The sequence below is a fragment of the Pimephales promelas genome, chromosome 20 (genome assembly GCF_988280905.1).
Source record: "Pimephales promelas chromosome 20, fPimPro1.hap1.1, whole genome shotgun sequence".
In the NCBI taxonomy this organism is placed as follows: domain Eukaryota; kingdom Metazoa; phylum Chordata; class Actinopteri; order Cypriniformes; family Leuciscidae; genus Pimephales; species Pimephales promelas.
In genome coordinates, this window is record NC_142788.1 from 12,140,289 (window position 1) to 12,165,932 (window position 25,644).

Sequence of the window (25,644 nt, forward strand, 5' to 3'; positions counted from 1 at the left end):
TGTAGTATTGTTCAATGTAGTTAACTAACTTATGTTAAATAAGTTAGTTAACTACAATAAAACCGTATTGTAAAGTGCTATCAAAACTATTAACATTAAACATTTGGTAAGTTCTTTACCATCTTGCAACAAAACAACATTTAAGAAATATTTCCATCATCTTCCAGGAATTTTAGACAAAGTGAAAACAAACTTTTTAAGTTTAAATGTTTGCATTTATTTTCTGGCCTTTGGATTATGTGTCAATATTTTGTAGAATTTACAGATTCCCAGGGGACACCCCAATGCAAAAAAAGATGGCAACAACGGAAAATTATTATGTAAAAAAAAAAAAAAAAAAATGCAATACTTAATCCGTAACTAAATTTCCAGTGCCTTGAAAGCAACAGGACAGATATATATAAAATACAAGAGACAATACTGAGTAACAGTCAATAGACTGCTCACCAACTGTACAGAGAAACACAAACCCTTCAAATACCCAACGGCAGGATTTTATAAATTCAGATTTATATCAAATGTAGTTTGTGTATTTGAGGGTAAATGACACTCACATTGGCCTGAAATAATATATCAGGCAGTTTTTTTTAGGGTCTATGGGGGGAAAAAAAAACTAACACCAAAGGGCAAGAACACTAAAAAGACCCCAGCTTTTCACTCGTTCTCTCTCTGACCATTCAATACTCAGCCTCGCACTGTATAAAAGAAAACCAATGGACAGAAGTAAAAAGGTGGCAGAATCAATAACTTAAATTAACAATTACAATAACTTAAAGGCATCTAATGTCTTAATCAAAAACAATCTTGTAGACTTGAAAGCAACAGACGGAAAAAAAAAAAAACAGAATCAGAAACAAGTTCAGAATCATTGGGAAAACAAGAAATACAAATAAAGATGTATATACATACAAAAATTCCGTATGCAAGATTTCGACATTCTGTGCTTGTTTAATGTACCAGTGGAAACAAAGACCCACTGTTGTGAAATGAAAGCAACATCAATTGTGTCAAAAACCAAAAGGTTATAGGCAGAAAGCCCAAAACTACAGTATCCACAACAGATGAAAGATTACAGAAAGTCTTTACTGTAAATACAAGTTTAAATCAGAAAAAAAAAGAAAAAAAAATGAATAAGCAAGTGTTTGGGTTATTTACAAGATTACTTGACTTTTAAGTACAAATATAGAAGTAAAATGCAAGTATTTTCAGATTAAAATATATTTTCATATTGTTATAGTCATATTTAACATTTTCTCTTTTAACTACAGCAAAATACCATCCAAGTCCTTAAGCTCTTTACACAGAGCAACGAGCGCCGTGAGAGTCCAAAACGATCACTTATGAATTAACATAAACTGACTTTTAGCATGTCAAGAATACAGAGGAAATTACATTAAAAAAAAAAAAAATCCTAAGTCTATGACAGACACAGCCAAGTGCTACGATGAAGCATTAAATTCCACAAATACAAAAAAAAAAATAATAATAAACTGTTGTTTGCATCAATATCTTTCGTCTCAGTCTTTTCTAACCGTTGACCAAACCAGTCACTCCAACATGCATGTGCCACAGAATCCGTCACATCAACGTTAGCTTGATTCGTTTAGGGGTTTTCTCTCAAAAACCAGCACACATAATCATTTCCGCAGTTTCTTTCCAGACTTTAAGGGACTCCATTGTGCATTGGATCAGTTTGAGCCATTTGTGTGTCCTCTGGCGCCCTCAAGAGGACGAGGAGCAGAGTGCGATCTGCTGGACTGTTCCCAGGTCAGTCAGGAGTTGTCTGATGCGATGTTTCAGCTGAGGGAGGCGCGCCAGCGGATCTGGAGGCTCCAGCTCACCTGTGAAGTCTAGCCAACTCTCCAGCACTGCATAGTGATTTCAACATGTTAAATTAACCACACCCATCTGAAATGACATTAATTGTTTAAAAAGATATTGTAGAGCCTCACCGTCTAGTTCTCTCTCAATAAGGTCCATTCTGTGTGTGACTTCGTCCTGCACTGCTTCGATGTGCTCCAGCAGGTTCAGCTGCCACTGCTGGTGCAGCACAAGATCAGGGTCAGGCTTAGGCTCAGGGGTCACAGGGTCAGGCTCCTCTTCCTTGATTTCCACCACACAGCTCTTTTCCTGCTCAGCGGAAACCAGCCGCTTCATACGGCACTCCAGCTCCTGAAAACAGAAACCAATGAGTCGCATCTTTGGCGTGTACTGGTTCTCTCTCATTATTAATAATGTGAAATAAATCAGATGATTGCTCATCCTAGCATCCCAAATCTCTCACCGCCAATCTAATTAGTTCAGGTTTTATGCACATTGCACAGCATAACAAAATGCATGGTATCCAGTGATGATTTCAAGTGTACGCAAATGTAAGACATGCTGTGACTATTTGCAGATAGAACTGATTTGAAAACAGATTTCAAATTAGTTTGAAAACTAATTCTGACCTGTTTGAACTGATTTGACAACAGATAAACTGGTTTAAATAACAGATCTCAAACTGGTTTGGAAATAGATTGTGAAGTGAACCGTTTCATAAAACAAGACTTTGAACTGGTTTGGCAAAAGACATCGAACTGGTTTGGAAACAGAACAGATCTCAAACTGGTTTGGAAACAGAACAGATCTAAGATCTCAAACAGGTTTGGAAACAGATCTCAAACGGGTTTGTAAACAGATCTCAAACTGGTTCGGAAACAAATCTCGAACTGGTTTGGAAACAGGAAACAGATCTCGAACTGGTTTGGAAACATCTCAAACTTGTTTGTAAACAGATCTCAAACGGGTTTGTAAACAGATCTCAAACGGGTTCGGAAACAAATATGGAACTGGTTTGGAAAAAAATATGAAACTGGTTTGGAAACAAATATGAAACTGGTTTGGAAACAGAACAGATCTCAAACTGGTTTGGAAACAGAACCGATCTCAAACGGGTTTGGAAACTGATCTCAAACGGGTTTGGAAACTGATCTCAAACGGGTTTGGAAACTGATCTCAAACGGGTTTGGAAACTGATCTCAAACGGGTTTGGAAACTGATCTCAAACGGGTTTGGAAACTGATCTCAAACGGGTTTGGAAACTGATCTCAAACGGGTTTGGAAACTGATCTCAAACGGGTTTGGAAACAGATCTCAAACTGGTACGGAAACAAATATGAAACTGGTTGGGAAACAGATCTCAAACTGGTTGGGAAACAGATCTCAAACGGGTTTGGAAACAGATCTCAAACGGGTTTGGAAACAGATCTCAAAAGGGTTTGGGAACTGATTTCAAACGGGTTTGGGAACTGATCTCAAACGGGTTTGGGAACTGATCTCAAACGGGTTTGGGAACTGATCTCAAACGGGTTTGGGAACTGATCTTAAACGGGTTTGGGAACTGGTCTCAAACAGGTTTGGAAACAGATCTTAAACTGGTTTGGAAACAGATCTCAAACTGGTTTGGAAACAGATCTCAAACTGGTTTGGAAACAGATTTAAAACTGGTTTGGAAACAGATTTAAAACTGGTTTGGAAACCGATCTCAAACTGGTTTGGAAACCGATGTGCCATGTCAAATGTGCATTGGCCGACAAGCTTTTGGTCTTATAGTGTGCACTTGGCCAAATAGGTAATAAGTTGCTTGCAACTTACCTTACTAAAAGAGCGGTCGGCCAGCTGAAGCTTGTGCTGGTCGTGGTCCAGAGGCATGCTGTACCTCTGCTCGGCCATCTCTAGTAGGTCCTCAGTGCTCCTGAGACTGTCCTCCAGCTCAGAACCGCCCCGCGTCTCCACCACAAGCCTTCTCTCCACCGCTGGGTAGTACGTACGGGGCTTCTGGTAGCAGTGCTCGCTGCTAATGTACGAGTCTTGGAAAGAGACATGCGTCTCCACAGGCGACGGGACTTCGCTTTTCATTGTCTCAAATTCGCTCAATCCCATTTCAGGAGGTGAGGGGGGGAAAGGAGTAGTAATGCCAGAATCACCTGCCGCCTTCCTCCGTAGGCCGTCTACAGTTTTCCAAGGCTGCTGCCAGAGTTTCAGGTCTGGATGGGCTTGTGTCCTAAAACAGAGGGCAGCTTTGATTTATAACTGAAGCTCCTACTGCACTTTCACAGATTTACCTAATAGTCGTTTACACATTAAGAGCATTAGACAGAAGGAATTACTTACTGTAGGATGCTCATCTTGAGCTGAAGGCCGTTCAGGACCTCAAACACACGGTGGACGTCCCCTAGAAGCTGATGGGCGGCTGTCACTTTCTTACTGTTCTGGTGGGAGTAGTTCTCCTCCAGGAAAGACAAGCCATACATGTGACCGCTGCTCAGCCAGTCTTTATCATACCAGAACCTTTGACTCTGTCTCTGGGCTGCATACACACAAAAGCACATGTACAAAAAAGCAAGACGACAAAATGTATTGATGTAGTTGTTATATTTTGATCGTAATCCTTGTTTTACCAACACACACAGTCCAGAAAGACCAATTTCAAAATGAAAGTTAATAAACACTAAACTGAGGTGATTTTGGGGGAAGTTCAAGTCTCTCACCTGGTGGGTCTCTGCAGACGTAGCAGCTGTAGCTGTCTGGGACACTGTCCTCGTACAGACCCATACACGTCCCATGCTGCCAGCACAAACACTCATCACACTGCAGAGAGCGCAGGAAACATCCTTCATTCTCTCAGAAAATTACTGAACATGCATATAAATGTTTAATAATCATTGTTTCACAAAAACAAATCATTCATAAAACAATTCAAGTAAATGTGCCAGTGCATAATTTGTTCAATTGTTCAAATTCCTCGTTCCAATTTTATTTTAAAAAAAACAACTTGAAGTATGTCAGATATACTCATATTTTTATAGCTGATTTTATAGATATATAATTATTTGCATCAATTTTACAATAAATATTTACTCCACTATAAATAAATGATTTATGATCAGGGTTTTTCCTGCATTGAAATTGTTTTGGTAGCCGTCAAAATGACTCTTTGTCCCGCCAAAGATTTACTTGATCAGTTAATGTGACGATACCGGGCGTTCTGCAGTAACGGTACCCACGGATAGCCGGCTGCTTTCAAACACTCTTGGCTTTGTAGTAGCCAATCACAGATATATCTGTTACACTTTACTTTAAGGCGTCCATGTTTCAGTGTAATTTTACTACATTTAAGTACTGAGTTAAGAGGATTAGCGTTTGTTGTAGGGCTGAACGATTAAACGCATTTGCGATAATATCGCGATATGATGAAACGTGATTTTGTAACCGCAAAAGCTGCAATTACACTGTTCACTTGGCACGTGAGAGATAAGCAGTCTGCAAGACCAAGCATCAACTTTGCACGCTACGCATATAGGTCTGGCATACAGCAAAGAACAGTTTATCTTTAATGTATGTGATATTGTGTTATTTATTCTCTCTTCTACAATTCTGGATCGATTCAGAGAATTTCATAATCGAATCTGAGCTTAGTTTTTAAACACTGATGCGTGATATACATTCTATATATATATATATATATATATATAGAGACAGAGAGAGAGAGAGAGAGAATATATTTTTAAACATGTAATTACGTACATACATATTTTAAGTGTTATTAACCCTCAAACCGTATTAACTTTATAGCCCTTAAAAAACCTATCTGTATTCCTGTGCGTTCAATGTTTTGTGAAAGTTGTTTTTATGTGTTTGATTTATGTTTTTGTTTTCTTATTTTATATGGATTTTAATAGATATATTTTGTACAGCACGTTGGTCAACCTAGGTTGTTTTAAATGTGCTTTATAAATACAATAAACTTGAAACTTGAAGCCCTTAATCCTGTAATTGTGGACCAATGTGGGCACAGGGGACTCAGGTGTGATCCTAATTTTTATTTCTTATAAATGTTACATCACTGTCTTTGATAAAGTTTTGTCTATCCATTTATGGTGTTTTTTTTATTTTTTATTTTGGGGGTATTTCTGAATTGATTTACTTCAAAAAGTACCATATTTTCTACGTAAATTATGCTTATTTTTGTGCTTTATTTTTTAAATTTTTTAACTACATTAAAATATCATTCCAATAAGTTATTTAGAGCTAAAACCTAAAGATGAAGTGACTTTGCTGTCACCTGGTGTCTTATTTTGGCTTATTTTAGAGTGCTCTAAATTACAGTTTTTCCCATTCATTTCTATGGGTGCCCATTTTTGACCCAAATACAAGATTAAGAAGTTTTTATTTTTCACCCACTTAACATTGTAGAATTGAATCAAAAAAAATTGTGTGTTCAGGAGGCAAACTTAGGAAAAATAGCCAAGTCTTGTACCGCTCAGATCAAGGGAAGTATTTTTTAAAAATAAATCAAAACTATTTTGCCCACATTTGTCCAGAATACGGTTATAGGGTTAAAAAAAGTAAATCAGATCATGAGCTGCCTAAAGACTCCCATCCCTACTGTACAATGATTTATTGCTTGTCTTTGTCGACTAATACAGAAGGTAAAGAACTTGCATATTAAATCGCAATACTGGTTAAAAAAAAAAAAATTGATTATTTTCCATAATCCTTCAGCCCTAGTTTGTTGCATGTAATTATGCATACATATAACATACATGTAACAAGGACTCAACAACAACAACGACATGTAAAATTAAGTGTTACCGAAATATCTGTTGAGTGTGTGAACGCAACGCCCAATCAGATGTGTTCAAGTAAGTCAGAATCCAAGCAACAAATATTTTTATTAGAACCAACAATGTATAAACAATGTTGTCAATAAAATATAATAAGAGAAGAGACATCATTTTTTTAATGCTGCTAACTACACATTGCCAAGTGTCTGAATGTGCGATTGAATCCGACTGACAGTGATAACCATTTTTGTGCCTTAGTCTGAGTGTTAATGCTAAATAAATAAATAAAATAATAGACCACCTTTTCTATGGAGCAGCGCGTTGCTTTCATTCGATAAAATAAATAAAATAAAATAAAATTCAGAGGCTTGTCAGAAGCAGTTTCAGAGGGTGGTAGTGTACCTGTATCATGAAGTCGTTCTCCTCCTGCACTTCACAAATACAGCGTACGATCTCCGAGCCGTGAGAGACGGTTTCCACCCCCTGCTCTGAGAGGGGCATGTTCAGATCCAGCTCAGCCTCGGACTCGTCCTCACTCCATACAGGACTGTCTGAAGACAAATCACTGCTGCTGTCTTCACCTGGCGGAAACAAGGCCCACACAATTAAGCAGAAGACTTAATCTCCACGTTTATACTAGTCATCCATGCACGATAATCAGCTACTCCAATCACACATGCACACGCACGTTCAAAACAGTTCTAGAGATACATCTACACAGCGGCAGTGACTAAACACAGCTAGCCAAGACACTGAAAGACAACAATGCAGAAGAGGAACACAAAGCAGGCAGCTGTGAGTTCGGAGGACCTGCGTTCTCTGGTACCCACCCTGGCTGAGCATCTTTTCGGGGCAGTGTCCCGTGTAGGATCGGTGTGTGAGGGAGAGGGGCAATTTGTGGGCTGAGTTCAGATTGCAGGGGAAAGGCTTTAGGCCAATGCTCTCCTCAGTGCTGTAACAGTCTGTCAGAGGAGGAAGAGCAGACGCCACACAGGGTTAAACACAGACCGAGCAGTTCCTCGCCGACGAGGCGGCTTGTAGATCTGATTCAGTGGGTTCTTCAAGCTGTCAAGAGGAACTGGCAACTGAAACGCTCCTTTTGTGGGTGGCTGTGCACTTTCAGAGTCTATTAATAACTCGAGACGAATGACACATAGACTTGGTGTCCCAATGCAGAAAGAAAATGGTTGAGAATTTCAGTATTCAAAATCTAGCAATAAGTGAATTGAACGCTTATATCATTTAAAAGACAATTTGTACCATCATCTTGCAACCACTTCAAAGAATCGTGATAAAATCGTAATTTTCCTGGAAAAAAAAAATGTGATCTGATATTTTTGCCATATCGCCCACCCCATGACAGCACTGTTTATCAACTGTCTCAAGATATATGAATTTTATGAAGATCTAAACGTACCCAACTGAGAATGAAACTCACCTAATTTTCACATTTTAAATGTATAACTCTATATAGATTATGTATGGATTTGCATGATTTATTATGCAATCGTGACATCATATCCTGCTAAAATATATCGCCGGGTCCAAACTAATTTAATATGCTTAGTTTAGTGAAACTGCCTATTTAGAGAAAAGTTGTAGCAACAGCAGACACACAGAGGGGACAGCAGAGAGCCGAAGAGCGAGCCACCGCTGCACTAAAACGGACGTCTCACCTGACTTAGACTTCCTTTTCTTCTTCCTTTTCTTCAGTTTGATGCGGAAGAAATCCCTCTGCCGCTTCTCTCTCAGCCTTTCCCGTTCTTTCACCCCTTCAGATGAGAAAAATACATCTCCGTTACTGTCATGGCCTGATTGTGGTCATATGCAGAGGAATCAGCGAGAGCATGATGACAGAAATAGACGGAATGATCACGATGCTCTCAAATACCTGTTTCCTTGGCAACCCAGTCTCTGTCGTCATGCAGCGAGCGGTTGATGTGTTGGTTCTCTTTGCTCCTTTCTGCGCCCAGTGTGGCCGAGCGCTGCCGGTGCATGCTGCCAACCGCAGGGGGCGACAGAGTGTGACCCGACTTACTGTCGCTCAGAGGAGAGGGAGTATCTGTGGGAGATTTAAAGGGCACCTATTATGCTTTTTGATTTGACCTTTTCTTTAGTATTTAATATTAGCTGTTTGTGCATGTTAACAATCTGTTAAGTTACAAAGCACAAATCCACGCCAAAGGGAGTGAATCTCTTGAACAGAAAACACCTCGTTTGTAGTCCTGCTATTATTTCTGTTACTTAGCCATGTCACCATGTGACACATAATCTGGCTTCTTTGTCCCATCCTCAAAGAACAGTTGGGTAAGTGATTTCGCTGTCTTGAAGAGACGCTGTTTTTGGTACAACATTTTTAAGACTTCTAATAGAGTGCAACAGTCAGTTCTGGAAGTAAAAACTACATTTTCTCCTTAAGGAAATAGTTTTTAAATAACTTATAAACCTTTAAAGACATACTGTGAGCTACGAGGTTGTTAATCTATGGTATTTGCATCTGCTAAAGCCGCCAGTCCACGTCATTTCAGCATGTTTTCATGCTAAAATAACAAACATGCAATAGTAAAATAAAATAATAGTGTTTAACAGTGGAATTCCTGGTGATAAACTACATTACCCACGATGCTGTGCGGAAAGAATTACGACAATTACATCAAATTACAACCAACCCTCTTTCCACCCACTCCCATGAAGCACTGCAAATGAACTAATCTCTCTATGTTCTTGACTTCAACATCATTTTAAATTTGATTATGCTGTTCACAATGCATCATGGGATTGTAGTTCTTTCCCTCACTAAAACCATTAAAGGGATAATCCACCCAGAAATTAAAATTCCGTCATCATTTACTGTTTATGGGTAAACAAACAGTTAATGGGCTCCATTGACTTCCATAGTACGGAAAATACTACTAAAATACTATGGAAGTCAAGGGGTGATCTTCAAATCCATATAGGAAAAATAAACACTTTTGGAACCAGTGCTCCAAAAAGTTGTCGAGAAATGTTGCAATCTATACAGACGCCATAGCTACCATAGATTCTTACAACGGCTCATTAGGCACCGGGAACGAAAACACAATTACGATAAGAGGCATTACATTTCCGACATATGCTCTAAGCAGTTGACCAATCACAACAGAATGGGGCATCTGACCAATCAGAGCAGAATAGACCAACCACAACAAACTGGGCATCTGATCAATCAGCCGGAGACTGGGCTTATCATAAAAGCGTGTTTTAAAGAAGGAAATAAAACAGGCAGCGGGTAAAAAGAAGTGCTGAAGAAACGCGCAATATAAGAAAAATGTTTTTTTGAACTTTAAATCAAGTAAATGTATTCTTGAAGAAAGAATTATGATGTCATATGGCACTTCAATAATGTTTTAAATATCACGAGGCCAAACGCACACGCATCTGAACAAATCAACCCAAACAAACAGCTAATAGACAAAGTGTGCACTAACGGTGGGAGGCGGAGACCGTGCGGCGCCTGCGAGGGGTCTCCTGGCTGTGGCTCTGCTTGTCTGAGGAGCGCTTCTGGACGCCGCTAGGGGGGCTTGGGTCGCTCTGTGCGTGATAATACTTCATGTGGTAGTGCAGCAGAGACGCCTTGCGGAAAGACTTCAGGCAGCCTGCGATCTTGCATTTGAAGAGGTTATGGTCCAGCTCAATGGACAGGATAGGAGGAGGCTGGTTTTTGATGACCCTGTACACTGAGGGAGGAAAAGGGCAATGGGGTCACATAAGAACAGGTTTATATTGGACTGGGGAGAGAGAGAGAGTGAAACTGAGGGGTTGGGTACTCACATGGTTCTCTGCTGTACTTGTTTGTGGTTGGAAGGTGGACTTGCCGTTTGAGCGCTGCAGCTGAGGAAGTGAAATGTGTCAGTTAGCACATCATATACCTTCATACGTTTAGTCAACAACATTTGTGTGCATATTCTGAAGACAATGTGAGAGGTGTCTGTTTGTGCAAAATTCACTCCTGCAATAGCCAGGGTATCATCATTTTCTTAAAACCAATAAGGGTGTTTGGGGTCAGTAAGATTTTATTATTTTATCATAAATAGTATTAATGATGCAGTCTTAACAAACAGCTCTGAAGGATGTATACCATGCTCAGGTGTAGATCCTGCCTCTTCTGCGGATGCTGCATTTCCTGCAGGACTGGTTGGGTCATCCTTACTCTCTGAAGTCTCTGGGACAGAGTCTGTTTTAATCGGTTTGATTTGAGATGGACTGTTTTTATCTATGAGGGGATCAGAGACACAATGTGGTGTCAGATGGTTTAATTAATCTAATCTAACTCCTATGACAACTTGCAGGGTTACATAACACAACATCATGACAGGTAAATGCAGTTAACATTAGCTTTGTGGAGTTAAGAAGTAAACTGTGTGTTTTAAAAAAAATGGCATTGGTCAACGTTTTGTATAGCATGCTTTCGGCCAATCAGCATACACTTTGGTCACTGGTAGTTCCTAATAGTGCTGGGTTAAACCCTACTCTGAAGTGGGAGCTAATTTAGATCACTCAAAAGGAGTTCCTATAAGTAAAATCATAACCATTCCTGTAGTGCGAACACACCAAAATGCAGGTACTTCCACTAATAGTAATAGGAACAATAGTTATAGGAACTATGAAATTGTTTCTCCGGTTGAAAGCCCTTGTGATATGAGATGAAGACCTAACCTGTGCTTGAATTGGCTCTGCTTCTTTTGGACGGTGGTATCTGTCCTGTTGAGGCACGTCTCTTCCTCAGTTCTGGTCCATTGGGCCTTTCCACATCTTTTGCTGAAAATGACAAGCCAATAATTTCAATCATCAAGCCTGAGTAAAATATATTAGTAAATCACCCAACAATCACTAGACATGGTTAAAATTGCATCACGATCAGTAATATTCCCTAAATGACTTCACTCGGCGACCATCTTGGAGGTATTTTCTCTGTTATTTCTACTCCCGTTTTTGAAACATTAAAGGCTACTTACCAAGGCTGCATTTATCTGATCAAAAATACAGTAACATTGTGAATATTGTAAATATTATTATAATTTGAATGTATTTTAAAATGTAATTTATTCCTATGATGACAAAGACGGATTTTCAGTATCAGTACTTCAGTCGTCAGGGTCACATGATTCTTCAAAAACCATTCTTATATGTTGATTTGCTGCTCAGGAAACATTTCTTCTTAGTGCTGCTTAATATTTTTGTGAAAACTGTAATCATTTTTCAGGAATCTTTGATAAACAGAAAAGTGCTTTTGTAGCTCAAGTCATTGTTCCAACTAAAAGACATGCCGGTTCTAGAGTAAATAAATGACAATATATATCAAAAAAACGCAATTGGCTCTTTTAACTGAAATGCAGGACTTCCTGTCCCACATATGCCATTTTGAGCATTACAATTTCTTCCATTCATTTTTATTTGAGTGGTTTGTCTTCTCTCCTTATAATGTTTCTCTCTCTTTGCAACTTAACAAATGCTGATTGGCGGGTGTGTGAGGCTGAATCTGGCTCTTGGAACTGAATCATAATCAAATCAAATATTCAGATGTAACACAAGCATGTTCCCCCAAACCAAACTCACCATCTGCCATCCTACTCCGTGTCCTTCTGGGCAGGATGGGACTTTCATCTGACGCTTCTTCCTTCTCTTTATTGTCCTCTTTGTTCTTTTCAATGCCATTTTGAAGTTCTTTGGTCTCCTCCTGTTCTCCATTCATCTCTTTTTCGTCAGGTTTGTTCGCTCCTTCTTCATTCTCAAGCATTTCTGTCTTGTCGTCTTCGCTGGGCTGTTTATCGCTGTGCTCAGCAGGTCTCGGCTCTGATTCGTCAACTATCTTGGTTGCTGTGCTTTCGCTCTCTCCACCATTCTGGAGATCTCTGGACTCATCCATCACGGTGGCGTCTTCTTCATCCCCCTCTGAACCGCTCTCTTCGTCCTGGTCAGAAGTGCTGTGTCTCGAGCTGTTACTTCTGCTGTTCTCCTTAGTCTTCCATTCTTTCCCGTTCTGATCTCTCCGCTTTCGAGCTTGCCGATTGGTCTTGTCATCAGAGCTCTGTAGATAAAGACCAACTCATTAAAGTGGTTTCTTTCATGAATGGCCTGCTTTAATACATATTAGAGCTGAGGGAGAAACTTCTCACCTGCTTGTGGAACGGCTTCACCTTAATCCCCTTCACTGTCTTTATGACTCCATCAAAAAACTTAACTGTGTAGACACCTGAGACACAGAAGAACAGGTTTCATAATGAACCTATCATAATGTAAAGCCCAACACTTTCATAATCTAACAATATCTGTGGTGAGGGGGCGTGGTAAAGCGAACTCTGCAACTGGAGAGCGAGTGTAGAGATGAATGGTAAGAAGTAGACCAAGTGCATGTTGACTAACAGGGGTGGTGACACATGCCTTTGGTGTGAGAAACCCTGGTTCGAATCCACTGTGAGACACCAATGTGTCCCTGAGTAAGACATTTAAAGGAGAACTCCAGCGCAAAATGAAGCTTTGGTCTAATAAAACATCGATACCTAGTCAACCGTTCTCTGAGATTTTTTTTCATGATAATCGAATGTAGGCGTTTTATCTCTAAAAACTGTTTAGCATATAATGCTCGTAATGGGGGCATTGAGTAAGTAAAAAGAAATTGCTAGTTTATACCACTAACAAGGCTCAAAATAGCCCAACACTAACACAGTAACATAATGAGGGTCCATACATGCAAAACAAAGCATTGAGAACTTTGTAAGTGTACAGACCGTTTAATAAGAAGATACTTTATAAAGACAGTTGATGTATTTAGGAAATTGCAAGAGCGGCCCCCCCACACAGGGCAGCCTTCACTTGACACAGCTCCGACCAGACGATCTGAACCGGATCTAGAGCTTCCTTTTTTAGTGAGATTAGTCAGTGAGCTGGTGAGCTCAGAATAATTAGGCACAATACCAGGAACCGTCTCACCTTCTTTTTGGTTTTAGGACTTAGGAAAGGTTGCAGTCACGAATTGTCCTAAGTGGAAGCCTAGATAACATAGCTCCACACGCCCAATTGGATAATGATGGCATCCAGATAGGCAGCGACATGTGTGGAATGTGGCCAGAGGATTTAGTCTGGATGAAGCTGGAAGGTACCGGGAGCCCAAACAACCCAAATGGAAGGGTAATAAATTGGTGTAATCCGAGCGGCACTGTGAAGGCTGTTTTTTTCTTTGGGTTATGGTGACAAGGGGATCTGCCAATAAGCTTTTGTTAAATCCAGTGTGGAATAAACGTGAGCCGAACTTAACCAATCATGCAGCCCGTCAACTCGAGGCATTGGATAAGTGTCGAACTTGGACACCTTAGGCCTTCACCTTTCTGTAATAGACACAGAAACGGACCAAACCTATCCGGCTCGCCCAGTCTTCTGTTCCACAGAGTACTCCCAACTCTAGCATTGCTTTAACTCATCCTGTACCACCTTTTTCTTGTGTTAAAGTAAACGATAGGGTCGGCTGCGCACCACCACCCCTTTGATCGTTTCAATATGGTGCTGTGCGAGGTCCGTGCGACCAGGCAGGGGCGAGGACACAACTACAAAATCTGACAGCAATTTGGCTACAGCGGTGAGCGAAGTCAGCCGAGGTGATCTCCCTCAGGGACCAGGGCAAGCGGGTTGACTGTTTGCCATACCTCATAATCAAGGTCCCGACACGGCGTGTAACCACAACAGCTCATTGCCACTTGTAATTTAGAACTGGGTGTTGTAAATAATAAAAGTGCTTTATCTCCCGGTGTAAATTGATGCTGCCGCATACCCCTGTTGTAAAACCGACTTTGTTTGTCCTGAGTCTGGAGAAAATTCTCCATGGAGAGCCACCCAAACGTGTTGAGGTCCAGGACATACTGAATTTCACTGCAGCTGTTTGAAGGCTCCTCCAAAGTCTCTCTAATGGCGTCAAGCACCCCACAGGGCTGCCGTCCATAGAGAAGCTTGAATGGGGAAAACCCTGTGAAGCCTTGTGGGACATCCAGCAACGTGAATAACAGGGGCTTGATCTATTTATCCCAATTTGTCCCACGTTTTTTAAACTGTTTCACCAGTCCATCCATTTTTGGGTGATAAATAGTGCGAATGGATTCAATGGCAAAAATTTTGTACAGTTTGTTAAATGTGCTTGACATAAATACCCGTGTCTTAATCAGTGAGAATCTCTTTGGGGATTCCCACACGGGAGATCATACGAAACCGCTCGTCCACCACTCTTCCCAGAGATGGTGCATAACGACACCGCTTCCGGATATCGTGTTGCATAGTCCACCAGAACTAATGCTAACGATGGCCATGTGCTGGACGTTCTTTTGGTCGGATGAGGTCCATACCAATTCAATGGAAGGGGACCTCCATGAGTGGTGATACGACAAGCCACACACCATCGGCGGAAGTTGTTGTGAATGCCCGGCCAAATAAATCAGGCCGTGAGATGTGCTATCGTCTTTCCTTCCCCAAGTGTCCTGCCATTGGGCTAGAATGAGCCTGCTCATCCAACTTATATAGCAACAATTGCTATATACAGTATGTCAGAGGTCACACACTAGGGGTTAAAGGAGAACCCCGGTGCAAAATGAACTTTTGGTACCTTAAAACAACGGTACCTAGTCGACCATTCTCTGAGATCTGGTATGGACCCAAAAATGGATAATATTCTGTCTAAATACATCAATCGTTTTAAACACTATGTGAATTTAGATATCACAACATCAATCGATTTCTAACAACTTTTTAATAATTACATGAACAAATACTAAACATTTATAAATTTTTATTGTTATTTTTTTTAAACTTCATATCAGCCACATTATATGGTACAATACGGTTTCATTTCTCAGTTGGTAAAAACCTAACTAAGATAGTGTTTGAACCTGGACCAGTCAGATGATGTGCTGAGGATTAACATTGGGAAGGTTTGAGTACACACCATCTTTGTCCCGGGACAGGATCTTAGCAGGGTAGTACCGGCAGTCTGACCAGCTGGCGAGAACTTTCTGGTTGACATGAAAGCCCTGAGAAAAGAAACACATCTATATATAATGATGCAACATTATGAGTCAGAGTGTAACTTTGCCCATGCAGACCCTGAGTGATTCAGCAGTTTGACAGGAAGTACTCACTGGAGCGCTCTGCCGTTCATTGAGACCTTGTTTCCTAAGCTGGATTCGTTCCACAGGTCTAAGGTACGGACTGCTCCAGTCAAACCATTCATCATAACGATGACTCCACTGTCTGTAGTGGATCAGAACCTTCTCGTCCTCATAGTCGATCTTCTCAATGCTAGCTGCATACCTGTGAACACACAAACATGTTCACTTTAAATGACCTACTTCAGATTGCTGACCGATTACATGTGGGTTTATAAAGGTTGAAAAAGACGTTTGAATGGGTTTTATTTTTAGGGTCAATAAGCAAGTTATATAGCACCTTTTAATATAGCACCTTTTAAATATAATGCATGGAAGAGTTTGAGATCCTCAGTTTGTGATTTATAGTAGTAGCAACCCCTGGCTTCCTAGTGTCTTCCTATCTCAAATAGTACAGCTCAATATGTGTGCACTATGACTTAAAATACTTATTTTTAGATTCTCCAGTTGGCAAATTTAGCATTTTTTTTAAAAAACCTTTGAACGCAACAGAACTAGTGGCATCAGCACCAGTGAAGCATCTGAATTTCAATCAGGCCGAGTGAATGAACGGATGTAAGAACGGAAGCAGAGGGGAGACACTGACCAGTTCTTCAGACTGTCCCTCGCCTCCAGCTGCGCTCCCACCTCGAATGCAATCCCACGCCTGTGAGGAGGGCTCTTTGTCATGCTGGTCACACACAGTCACCAACCTATGAAACCAGAAAAACATATCATGAGGTCAGAGGTAATGGATGTTTCAGTCATGGGTGGCACAACTGAATCAAGGTGCTCATAAACGAACAGCATTACTACAACATATCAAATAGCACTTTTTAAACGATTTGCTACAATATCAGGGCTTATATGTTCTCCAATATTTCCATTTTGGTTGTCCAGTGGTTATTAAATCTTTTCTAATGTCCTAAAAATGCAATTTCAGTGATTTACTAAACTTTTGGATGATTGGTGCTGTCATTTCCAAAAGGTTGGTATAACAGTAAAAGACAGCACAGTTTAGTGATATTGGTATCAATTATATTGGTCATTGTAATAGATATTGGCTCATTTGTCAATTGATTGAAAAATTGGTCATTGTAATTGATATCGAATTTCCTAGTTGCATACTAGGCAGAGCTTTATTATTCTCTAATTGATGAGTTTTATTATTTATGCTTTTACAGCCGATACAGATGAATCAACCAATATCTTGATAAAGACTAAAATATTTAATCCTTTATTATTAGCGCTGGGCTAATCCTTACATTTCATTTAAAGGAGTCAGATATTTTAAGCAAATGTCTTAAATGCAACTCTACTGCTTACTGCCAAGTCATGACCATGTTCTATTGCTCCCTGCCATGATTGTTTCGATCCTCGTATTACTTCTTTTGTGCTTGGTCCCATAATAGCTAACTATTTTTTTAAAGTTAGAAAAAAAAATAGTTAGGAACTAACTGACTGACAAGACGACAAGATTTTGTTTCAAAGCATAATGCAAAAGCACCTATTTGGCATTATTTTATATTTAACTCCAATGCTAAAAGGGAACCTGCAAAGGGTTAGTTGTTTTTCATTAAGAATATTAATAAACCCACTATTCAAGCAAAAATTGCCCCCGAATTGCAGCTAATTTGAAATTTGAGAAAAATAATCATGATTATCAGTTAGGGTTGGATGAGACATCACAATGTTTCGACGGTATCGGCCATCATGCAGCCCTAACTCGACGAGTGCTGTTTTCTGTGTTGCGCACACATCAAAACATGCGCACAGAAAGACGCATGTCATACTATATAGTGTGTGATACTGAACAGTTCTCTACTGCATTTTTTAGGACAAATTAGGGATGTGCAATGTAGTAGAAAAGTGTGAATTTAAACCACAGTTTTTATTTAGGCAAACAACAAATTATATCCGTTTTAGCAGTCAGAAATAAAATGTAAACAAAAATATCTTTATTTCTTATATTAAGATAAAAAGTAAGCGTTAAAGAAACTCTTGAAATTTAAAGTTATAAAATGATATAACTTTTGTCCGTTGATATATTTTGAAATCATCTTCCATTGCAATTTCCTGTATATTTAAATATGTTTAGACTTTCACAGGAAATATAACACTTCCGAAATCTCTGTGTAAACAGTGAGTGACGTACACGCGTGCAAGATCGTTTTCCGGCGCGCTTGCGCAGACCGAAGCGACCCTCGCCCTCAGATCACTTGGACATGGCTGTGATTACAAGAGGTAAAAACAATATAAATACTGTTAGTTTTCTCACACAAACCGCTCGTTTCGTGTCTTAGGCCATCAATGTGTACTTACGTTTACGAGTCATTAAATCGTGTTTAATTTGGACTTCTCTGTGCATACTCTTTGAGGTGGACCCCCTATACCTGCATTATATGACTGACAGACAAGAACGGTTTGACCTAAAAATATCAAAATTGAAAATACTGAGGAAAGAAAAACACCTACATCTTTGATACCCTTGAGGTAAGCTAAAACATATCAAAAATTAATTTCAAAGTGAACTATCCCTTTAAGTGAGCGTAAACAGTTGACAAAGCATAATCATGTCAAGTCAAGTCAAGTCAAGTCAAGCTTTGATACAATCTGTATTGTGAAAAAGCGCTATATAAAATATATTTGATTTGACTGGACATGTGTGTATCAATATGGATCTGTGCAGCTCTTAAAGTGACATCAACCTAAAAATCATCAGCCTAATGCTGCCATCTCTATAGTAACATTAATCAAAAAACAAGACAAAGAGAAACTATACTCGCTGTCCTTGACTGAATAACTTTTGTAATTATATTTGTAATGTATATTTTATTTAAAAAGTGCAGTGTTACGTTACATTTCATCAGTGTCTGTACCGGAATTCTTGAGAATCTTAAAATACTGTTTATTTCAACAGCATCTCTGTTCAGGTGTATTTATTTAAGCGATTACTAATTTGTTTACTTGTCTTTAATAATGCTTAATTTATATTAGTTAGGCTAGCTGTTTTTGCAATGGTATTTTTAAACCATATGCTAAAGTTCCTTGTTAAGTGTTCTGTTGATTTTTGTTTGTGGCCTTCAGCTACAATGAAATATTATTTTACAATAAGACTTAGAATGAATGTGAATGATATCTAGGTTGTTGTTGTTGTTTTTTTACCTCATTGGAATTGAAATTAGGAATTGATAAGAATCAGAATTGATATTGCAGAATTGGAAATGATAGCCAACCCTAGCCCTGCCGTGTGTCTGTCAGCATGAGTCATGACAATGCAATAATTCACACAGCAAGACTTGAAAGCAGAATGATTTGAACATCAAAGTTGAACATCGCCCATGGCCAGCACAGTCACCAGATCTAAGTATGTTTGAGTCACTTTGGGGTGTTTTGGAGGAGCGAAATGTTTTCCTCCACCAGCATGTTCTGGAAAAGGAATGGCTCAAAATCCCTCTGGCCACTGTGAAGGACTTGTATCTGTTGTTCCCAGGACACGTTGATGATGGATTGGCCACAAAAGGAGGCCCTACCACACCATACTAATAAATGATTGCGGTTTTAAAATTTCATTGTCCAACCCCTAAATTAGAATAACGTACAAACAGCTCAAAAAAGTAATTACATAATTCTACAACAACATTAATGTACAAAAACCCCTGCATAATATTTTATTAATGTGTCTGATAAAACACAGGGACGTGTGCTTGCCCTGTGCTCATCTTACAATGCAAGATAAAGATGTATGAAAATAACATCAGATCATATGTGCAGTGTACTGGACATTGATGGTTATGGTTTATACACAGGGGAAAAACTGTGGTAAAATTATGACATAATTCTCATTTGTGGGTGTCCCTAGGCTGGTAAGTTAGAGTGTAGGGAAACATTAAAATTTGAGATATATTTTCAAAGGGATGAAGAGTGGGAAAGGAAAGAAAACATTGAGCACCATGCATTATTAGCCTTATTAAATCAAATAGGAAAGACTGACATCATTCACACTGAAACCCACCGTCCTTTATCAAAAAAGCTCTTCATCATCATCATCATCATCATCATCATCATCATCATAAATCACATGAAAGCGCGTCATCAAAGGTTTCGGATAAGTTTCGTAACTGACTCGCGTGCTTATCCAACCCGCCAGTGCTGCGCGCGCAACCGCCGGGCTCGTGCCCGTCCTCGTGGACAGACACGTTCCAACAGATTGCATACATTTTCAATACGTCATAATCGCGGGAAACCGGCACTTTATGTTAAATCAAATGCTTTCACAAACTCCTAAGCTCTCCCAGTGAACGGCCGCTAACATCGAGAGGCGCGTGACGCATATGGCGCGCAAAACCTTTCCTCCACGTTGTTTACATTGTCAGACAAGCGGCTCGTCTTTACACGCCTGTCATAACAAGTCGCAATCAGTACCTCAAACGATAGAGACGGAAGATAAACGTTTTTATGGTAGAAATAGGTAAACATGAACGGAAATATCAGATGATTCATGCATTTGACTCTTCCTCTACTTCTCATTCGAGGAAAACGTGGGTGCAACGTTGTCTGCGAACTTGACGCTCTCTGCTGTGTGTAACGTTAGTTTAAGATAGCAGGCGAACAGAAAATGCTCTGCGGTGTTATCTGCGCGTCACAAAAACGAGTCAAGCCCTCAAAATAAAGTTTAAGTATTTACCTTAGCATTTTAAATGGCTATATTGACATTACATTGTTCCGTTGTTTAGAATGATGCGCAACAACAGCAATCCATTTGATTGGTTGGGAGCGCTGACTGACGCGGACTCCGGCGTTCTGATTGGACCGCACATCTGTCATTCAAACGCTTACGCTCAGCGGCCTCCGCTCGGCCTACTCCTTCCTTGCAGCATGGGACTACCTCAAGTATGAGTCGAACAAAAGTCTTCCAGCTATTTAAGAAGCCCTAAATGTACATTTATCCCAATCTACATAACGACTGTGACTGTAACCGCCGACAATGTTTATCAATGCACTATTTGACAAAATCAATTCCATGGGTCCCATAAGCATCAAACAGGGGAACATGCATTGCATGGAGGCAAGTTTCGTTTTAACACAACAGCATCATCACCACCGCATACAAATGATAAAATATACAATTACATCGAATAAACGACCAAGACAGCTGCTCATTGTTTTGCGATAAATAACCACAGTGCCGTTTACCTTAATTGCTGATAAATGTACTCCGACAGCAAAGAAAGCAAGTCCAAATGCATGGAGTGCTGTAAGTCGCATGCTTCGAGAGCGAGCGCATCCACGCAGTTTGTTTTCTCCGGCACGAGCAGCAAGGCCGGTGTCCGCGAGGTGGAGCCTGTGTGCGCATGCGCGAAGCGAATTATTCCTGCTGTTTGTTTCCTCATTTCGTGGAGATTTATTTTTTTGCGCCTTCATTTCGTTTCTCACGCTTCCCATCTGTAAACGACTGTAATTGTTTAAGCCTGCAGCACACAAGGCGCATTATTGTTAGTGATGTTTAGTTCAGAGCATTTTAGCGCTATATTTATGTAATTATTAGACTAGACAGAAGCAGGAGTCCTCCCTGACTCAACGAGTGAATGATGCGATTCATTTGTTTGTAACACTGATTATGAATTATAGTGTACGAAATTCAAGAAACTACGGGTTTTTTAAATAGTGGAGATGGAACATAGCCAATAAAAGTAGTAAATTGCTTAAAAACGCAATGTAAAAGGTCTACATACTGAAAAAGACTATATCTCCCTTGCTTACTCTTATGGACATGTTTTTACCTTTTTCAGGGTTTTTAAAAAAAAATAATTTTGCCTCTGTTTATGGCAACTGCATACATTTTGCCCAACAAGTTTTTATTGGAATTTTATTACCTCCCTTAATACGTTTATTTTGCACTATAGATACACAAAATAGTTCCACAAAAATGTCCCTATTGAAATGAATTAAAGCTGTAATTTTTATCCCCAGGGACATTTAACTAAAAACTGAAGAATGTTCATTCTGTTGGCAAGGCTTCAAAATTTTAATTTTATTTATTTATTTATTTATTTATTTTTACCAGATGGTGCAATTTTCTCAGGTTTGGCCTAATAGATTTGATTTACTAGCAGTTTTTAAATTCAACATGTTTTATTAATTATATGTTTTATATAAAATAATATAAATCATAAACCACCGTTTTTTACTTTAACCAGAAATCAGCCAAGGGTCTTCTTTGAAATGAGACCAAACATAATCTTCAAATTTTGTTGACAGTTTTTTGGCATGGACATTTTTTCACATGGACATCTCGGAGTAAAAATAATACTGAACATTAAACATAAGTCTTTCCATTTACTTAAATGGAGGATCTGATTCTTTGTGCAATTTTAAGAAATTTAAAGGGAAATTAAACTCAAATGACATTATAACACATTCATAGAGCTCATGTTTAAACTGACTGTCATTAGAAAAAAAATACCCTTACAGTTTTTTTTTCCAATTGTTTACACGCTATTTTGAAAATCAGGTTATTTTTTTCAAAATATAATGACAATTATCCAGACACCACACTCAATTTGCATAATTTGCAAAATGACACACTTCTGTCAACACATACACACTTCAGTCAAACGATATACACATATTTGTGAAGACGCTATTAGTTTTCATTTAACCAACACAGTCCTCAATGATCAGACACTATTGCAGCCAGTTTCACACTGCTGTGATAAATAAAAACACATTTGTAAATATATATTATATATATATATATATATATATATATATATATATATATATATATATATATATATCTTTTTTTTTTTCTTAGGAAATAGCATGTGCTAGATTTTTGGCCAGATAGGCTATTGGGCCAAATATTGGTAAGGGATAAATAGATGAAAAAAAAAATAAAAAATTCATCATGATTAGTTTGAGATATATAGGGAGAATGTACACAAATATATAAACTTACCAAGCACTGCACAACACTGATGCTGCAGACTGAATATTTCAAGTATTTACAGTATTTCAATACTTACAGTATTTCTTACCATAATCAGTTACAGCAATCAACCAACAATAAAATCAATGTAACAAATAAAATCTGTAGACGAATTACAATTACTGCATGAAGTACATACAGTTTGACTCTGAAGAAAAACTACTGTAAAAGTAACAAGAATATTGTAACTATTCAGTTACAGTATCAACCAGAGATTTGGTTGATCTCTTTGTCCAGCTTCCATCAGTGTCAGTCCATTGTTGATAACATAATAACAGGGTCATGTTGCGTGGACTTCTTGAGTCAGATTTGGTCCTTGTCTTCTTTCAATCTCTACCTCTTCCTCTACCTCCTTCTCCTGTTCTTCATCCTCTACCCCCTTCGCCTCATCCTCTTCCTCCTCCTCTACCTCCTTCATGTCCTCTTTGAGCTCCCCTCTTATTCTCACTTCTTATTTACACTTGGTGGATGTGAATATCCAATTTGTTCATTAGTGTGGTCAATGGCAAACTGGGGCTTTGCAAAGCATGGGAATGGGTGTCTAAATAAAACCAAATAATTGAACTATTTCTTTTAAAATAAACAGGTCATTTTATCAGCTTAATCGGTTCATCAATTCAAGCCTCAAAACATAAGTTTCCTTAAAAAAAGAAAAGGAAACTGTATCTCTTGGTTTTATTAGTGAAATGTAGCCTACTCAATATTTTCTATACAACACTGAATATATGAAAATATGCACACTATTTATAATTATTACCTTATTTTTAAAAAATGAAAATTACAAGATCCATACACACATACATACATACATATGTTAAGCTTATACAGTGCTTAGCATAAATGAACACACCCATGCTAAAGTTGACTAAAAAAAGGAATTAAAAAAAAAAAATCTAGAAAGAAAGAAAGAAAGAAAGAAGCTTTCATTTTGTTTGGGCGCAGTACCAAACTTTTTCACTAGATGACAACCAGACTCTATTACTTCCCATATAAGGTCTGCTCCATTTCCATATGTGGTTTGAGTGATCTGAACCATTAATTCCACAATTTATGAAATAGACATCCTATTCAGAAGTAGTGAGGGAAGTTTGGCTGATTTTGATATGAATTCAACCTCTAATAAACAAAAAGAACATGCCAAGGGAACTTTATCAGGATGCAGAGTGCCCTGGATCCATGAAATATGTAAAATAGAAAATAAAAAATAAAAATCTGCTTGCTCTATGGGAATTTAACATATAGGGGTGTCCTGACTTACTGTATGCCCTCTGTATTTTAAGGAATAACATTTATTTATTTATGATACATTATTCATTCATAAAAAAAATTGGTGTCCTTAAAAGCTGTAATTTTCCTCATTTTTTTAATTAAGTGTTATATTAACGATAAAGGGTGCCATGTGCATAGTATTTCGCCGTTTTGTCATATAGCGTCACATTTGACGCTAAAGGATGAGAACGGGCTCGGATTAGTATGGTGTTCCTAATAATCCTTTAGGTGAGTGGTGTATATATATATATATATATATACATAACAAACTTAGGCTGTTTTATTCTGAAAGTTTTTAATTGACATAATTTCACATTTTTATGATTAACTGCATTAACTCACTAGCTCCTCTGGGTTCAGTTTTAATTATTCTTATAAAGCCAGTCATCATGTTAAGACATTTTGAGATCAATGATCAGCTAAATACTAATCACTTTATCCCAATAATCCCCATTATTGGACACTTTCACTCATGACCTACACGGACTGAGAATAGAGCATATCTGCAAAGGCATCAGACAGTAACTCAAACTTTTGCTGCCTGTGGGGGTGCATTTACACCACTAGATGTCATAAGACACCTGCCATATCAACATAACTAAGGCCCTGTCCCAAATGGCACACTTTATAGTAATATACACTTGCTGTCCTTGTGGACTTACTGTACAATGGTCTCCAATGGCCTCTTCTCAATTCGAAGGTCATCTCAATTCTCTATTTGCACTGTGAGGAGAGAGGAAGCTTCCTGAGGAATCATGAGTGAGGTGCACATGTCCTTCCCTCACACCCTAAGGGAGTCCTCCTAAGACACAAGGAAAGGAAACAAGGGTAGGAAACCAGGATGCACAAATAAGAAATGAGAAGCACCCAGGGTGTCGAAGTTGTCTCATGTCATGAATGCCCCATTTGAAGTCGATGTGCGCCATATCAATACATACTTTAGCCTAGCCCTCACTCAAGACTTTGACCCCACAGTCATAGCGCCATTGTCACACAATTGCGGAATAGAAGGAAGACTGCATGTGTTTATGGCGCCATTTGGGACGAGGCCAAAAGTGCACTCATAAGCTGTGTCCCAACTCAGATGCAGTCTGTGAAGGTCAGACAGCGTTGTTAAATCTGTGACGATCTAGCATACAGAGGATTGTTCACTGGTGCGCAATGAATCTTGGGATAGGTGACTGCAAAGGATCCGCTCATTCTATCCTTGGGAAACGAAGGACGCATTTGTAGGACACAAGGAGCCTTCGAATTGGGACAACCTTAGTCACACCGCTGTGAAGCATTCAACCTTCGAATGCCGCCTCCGAATAGTCGATTAACCTGACTCCTGGTCATGAGAGAGAGTTTTTTTCTATACCTTTGTTTGAAAGGTTTATAAATGTTCTTGAATGTATTATTCATCTAATTATTTTTTTGTGTAATAAAGTGACAGTGTAGGTAAAACTAGTGCATATCCCTCCATTTTTATTATACTCAAAACTGAGCGGCAGATGAGCCAATCGTTGATTTGGGGTTGACCTGAAAAAAAGATCTTGACGGCACAGAATTCTCAAGGCCTATATTGCTTTGGAGAGCCAGAGACAAATCAAGGAAGTGAAACTCAGAGAGC

General features: G+C 38.9%; 1 protein-coding gene across 2 annotated transcripts; it reads right to left on the reverse strand.

Annotated features, from left to right (window-relative positions):
- Positions 1-193: 193 nt before the first annotated feature.
- Positions 194-21,125, reverse strand: phf20b (PHD finger protein 20, b). Of its 2 annotated transcripts, XM_039658317.2 has the most exons (19): positions 20,969-21,125; positions 16,380-16,485; positions 15,767-15,938; positions 15,574-15,658; positions 12,764-12,840; positions 12,204-12,675; positions 11,304-11,405; positions 10,726-10,860; positions 10,419-10,478; positions 10,076-10,324; positions 8,500-8,670; positions 8,285-8,380; positions 7,439-7,570; positions 7,011-7,189; positions 4,533-4,632; positions 4,156-4,351; positions 3,637-4,045; positions 1,953-2,172; positions 194-1,868 (listed from the first exon to the last, which is right to left on the reverse strand). In XM_039658317.2, exons 2-19 carry the CDS (start codon positions 16,460-16,462, stop codon positions 1,723-1,725), a joined length of 3,084 nt encoding a protein of 1,027 aa, XP_039514251.2. In that variant the 5' UTR covers positions 16,463-16,485; positions 20,969-21,125; the 3' UTR covers positions 194-1,722. The 2 variants fall into 2 exon arrangements, with proteins under 2 accessions (XP_039514251.2, XP_039514260.2); XM_039658326.2 differs by lacking the exon at positions 7,439-7,570.
- Positions 21,126-25,644: the final 4,519 nt, after the last annotated feature.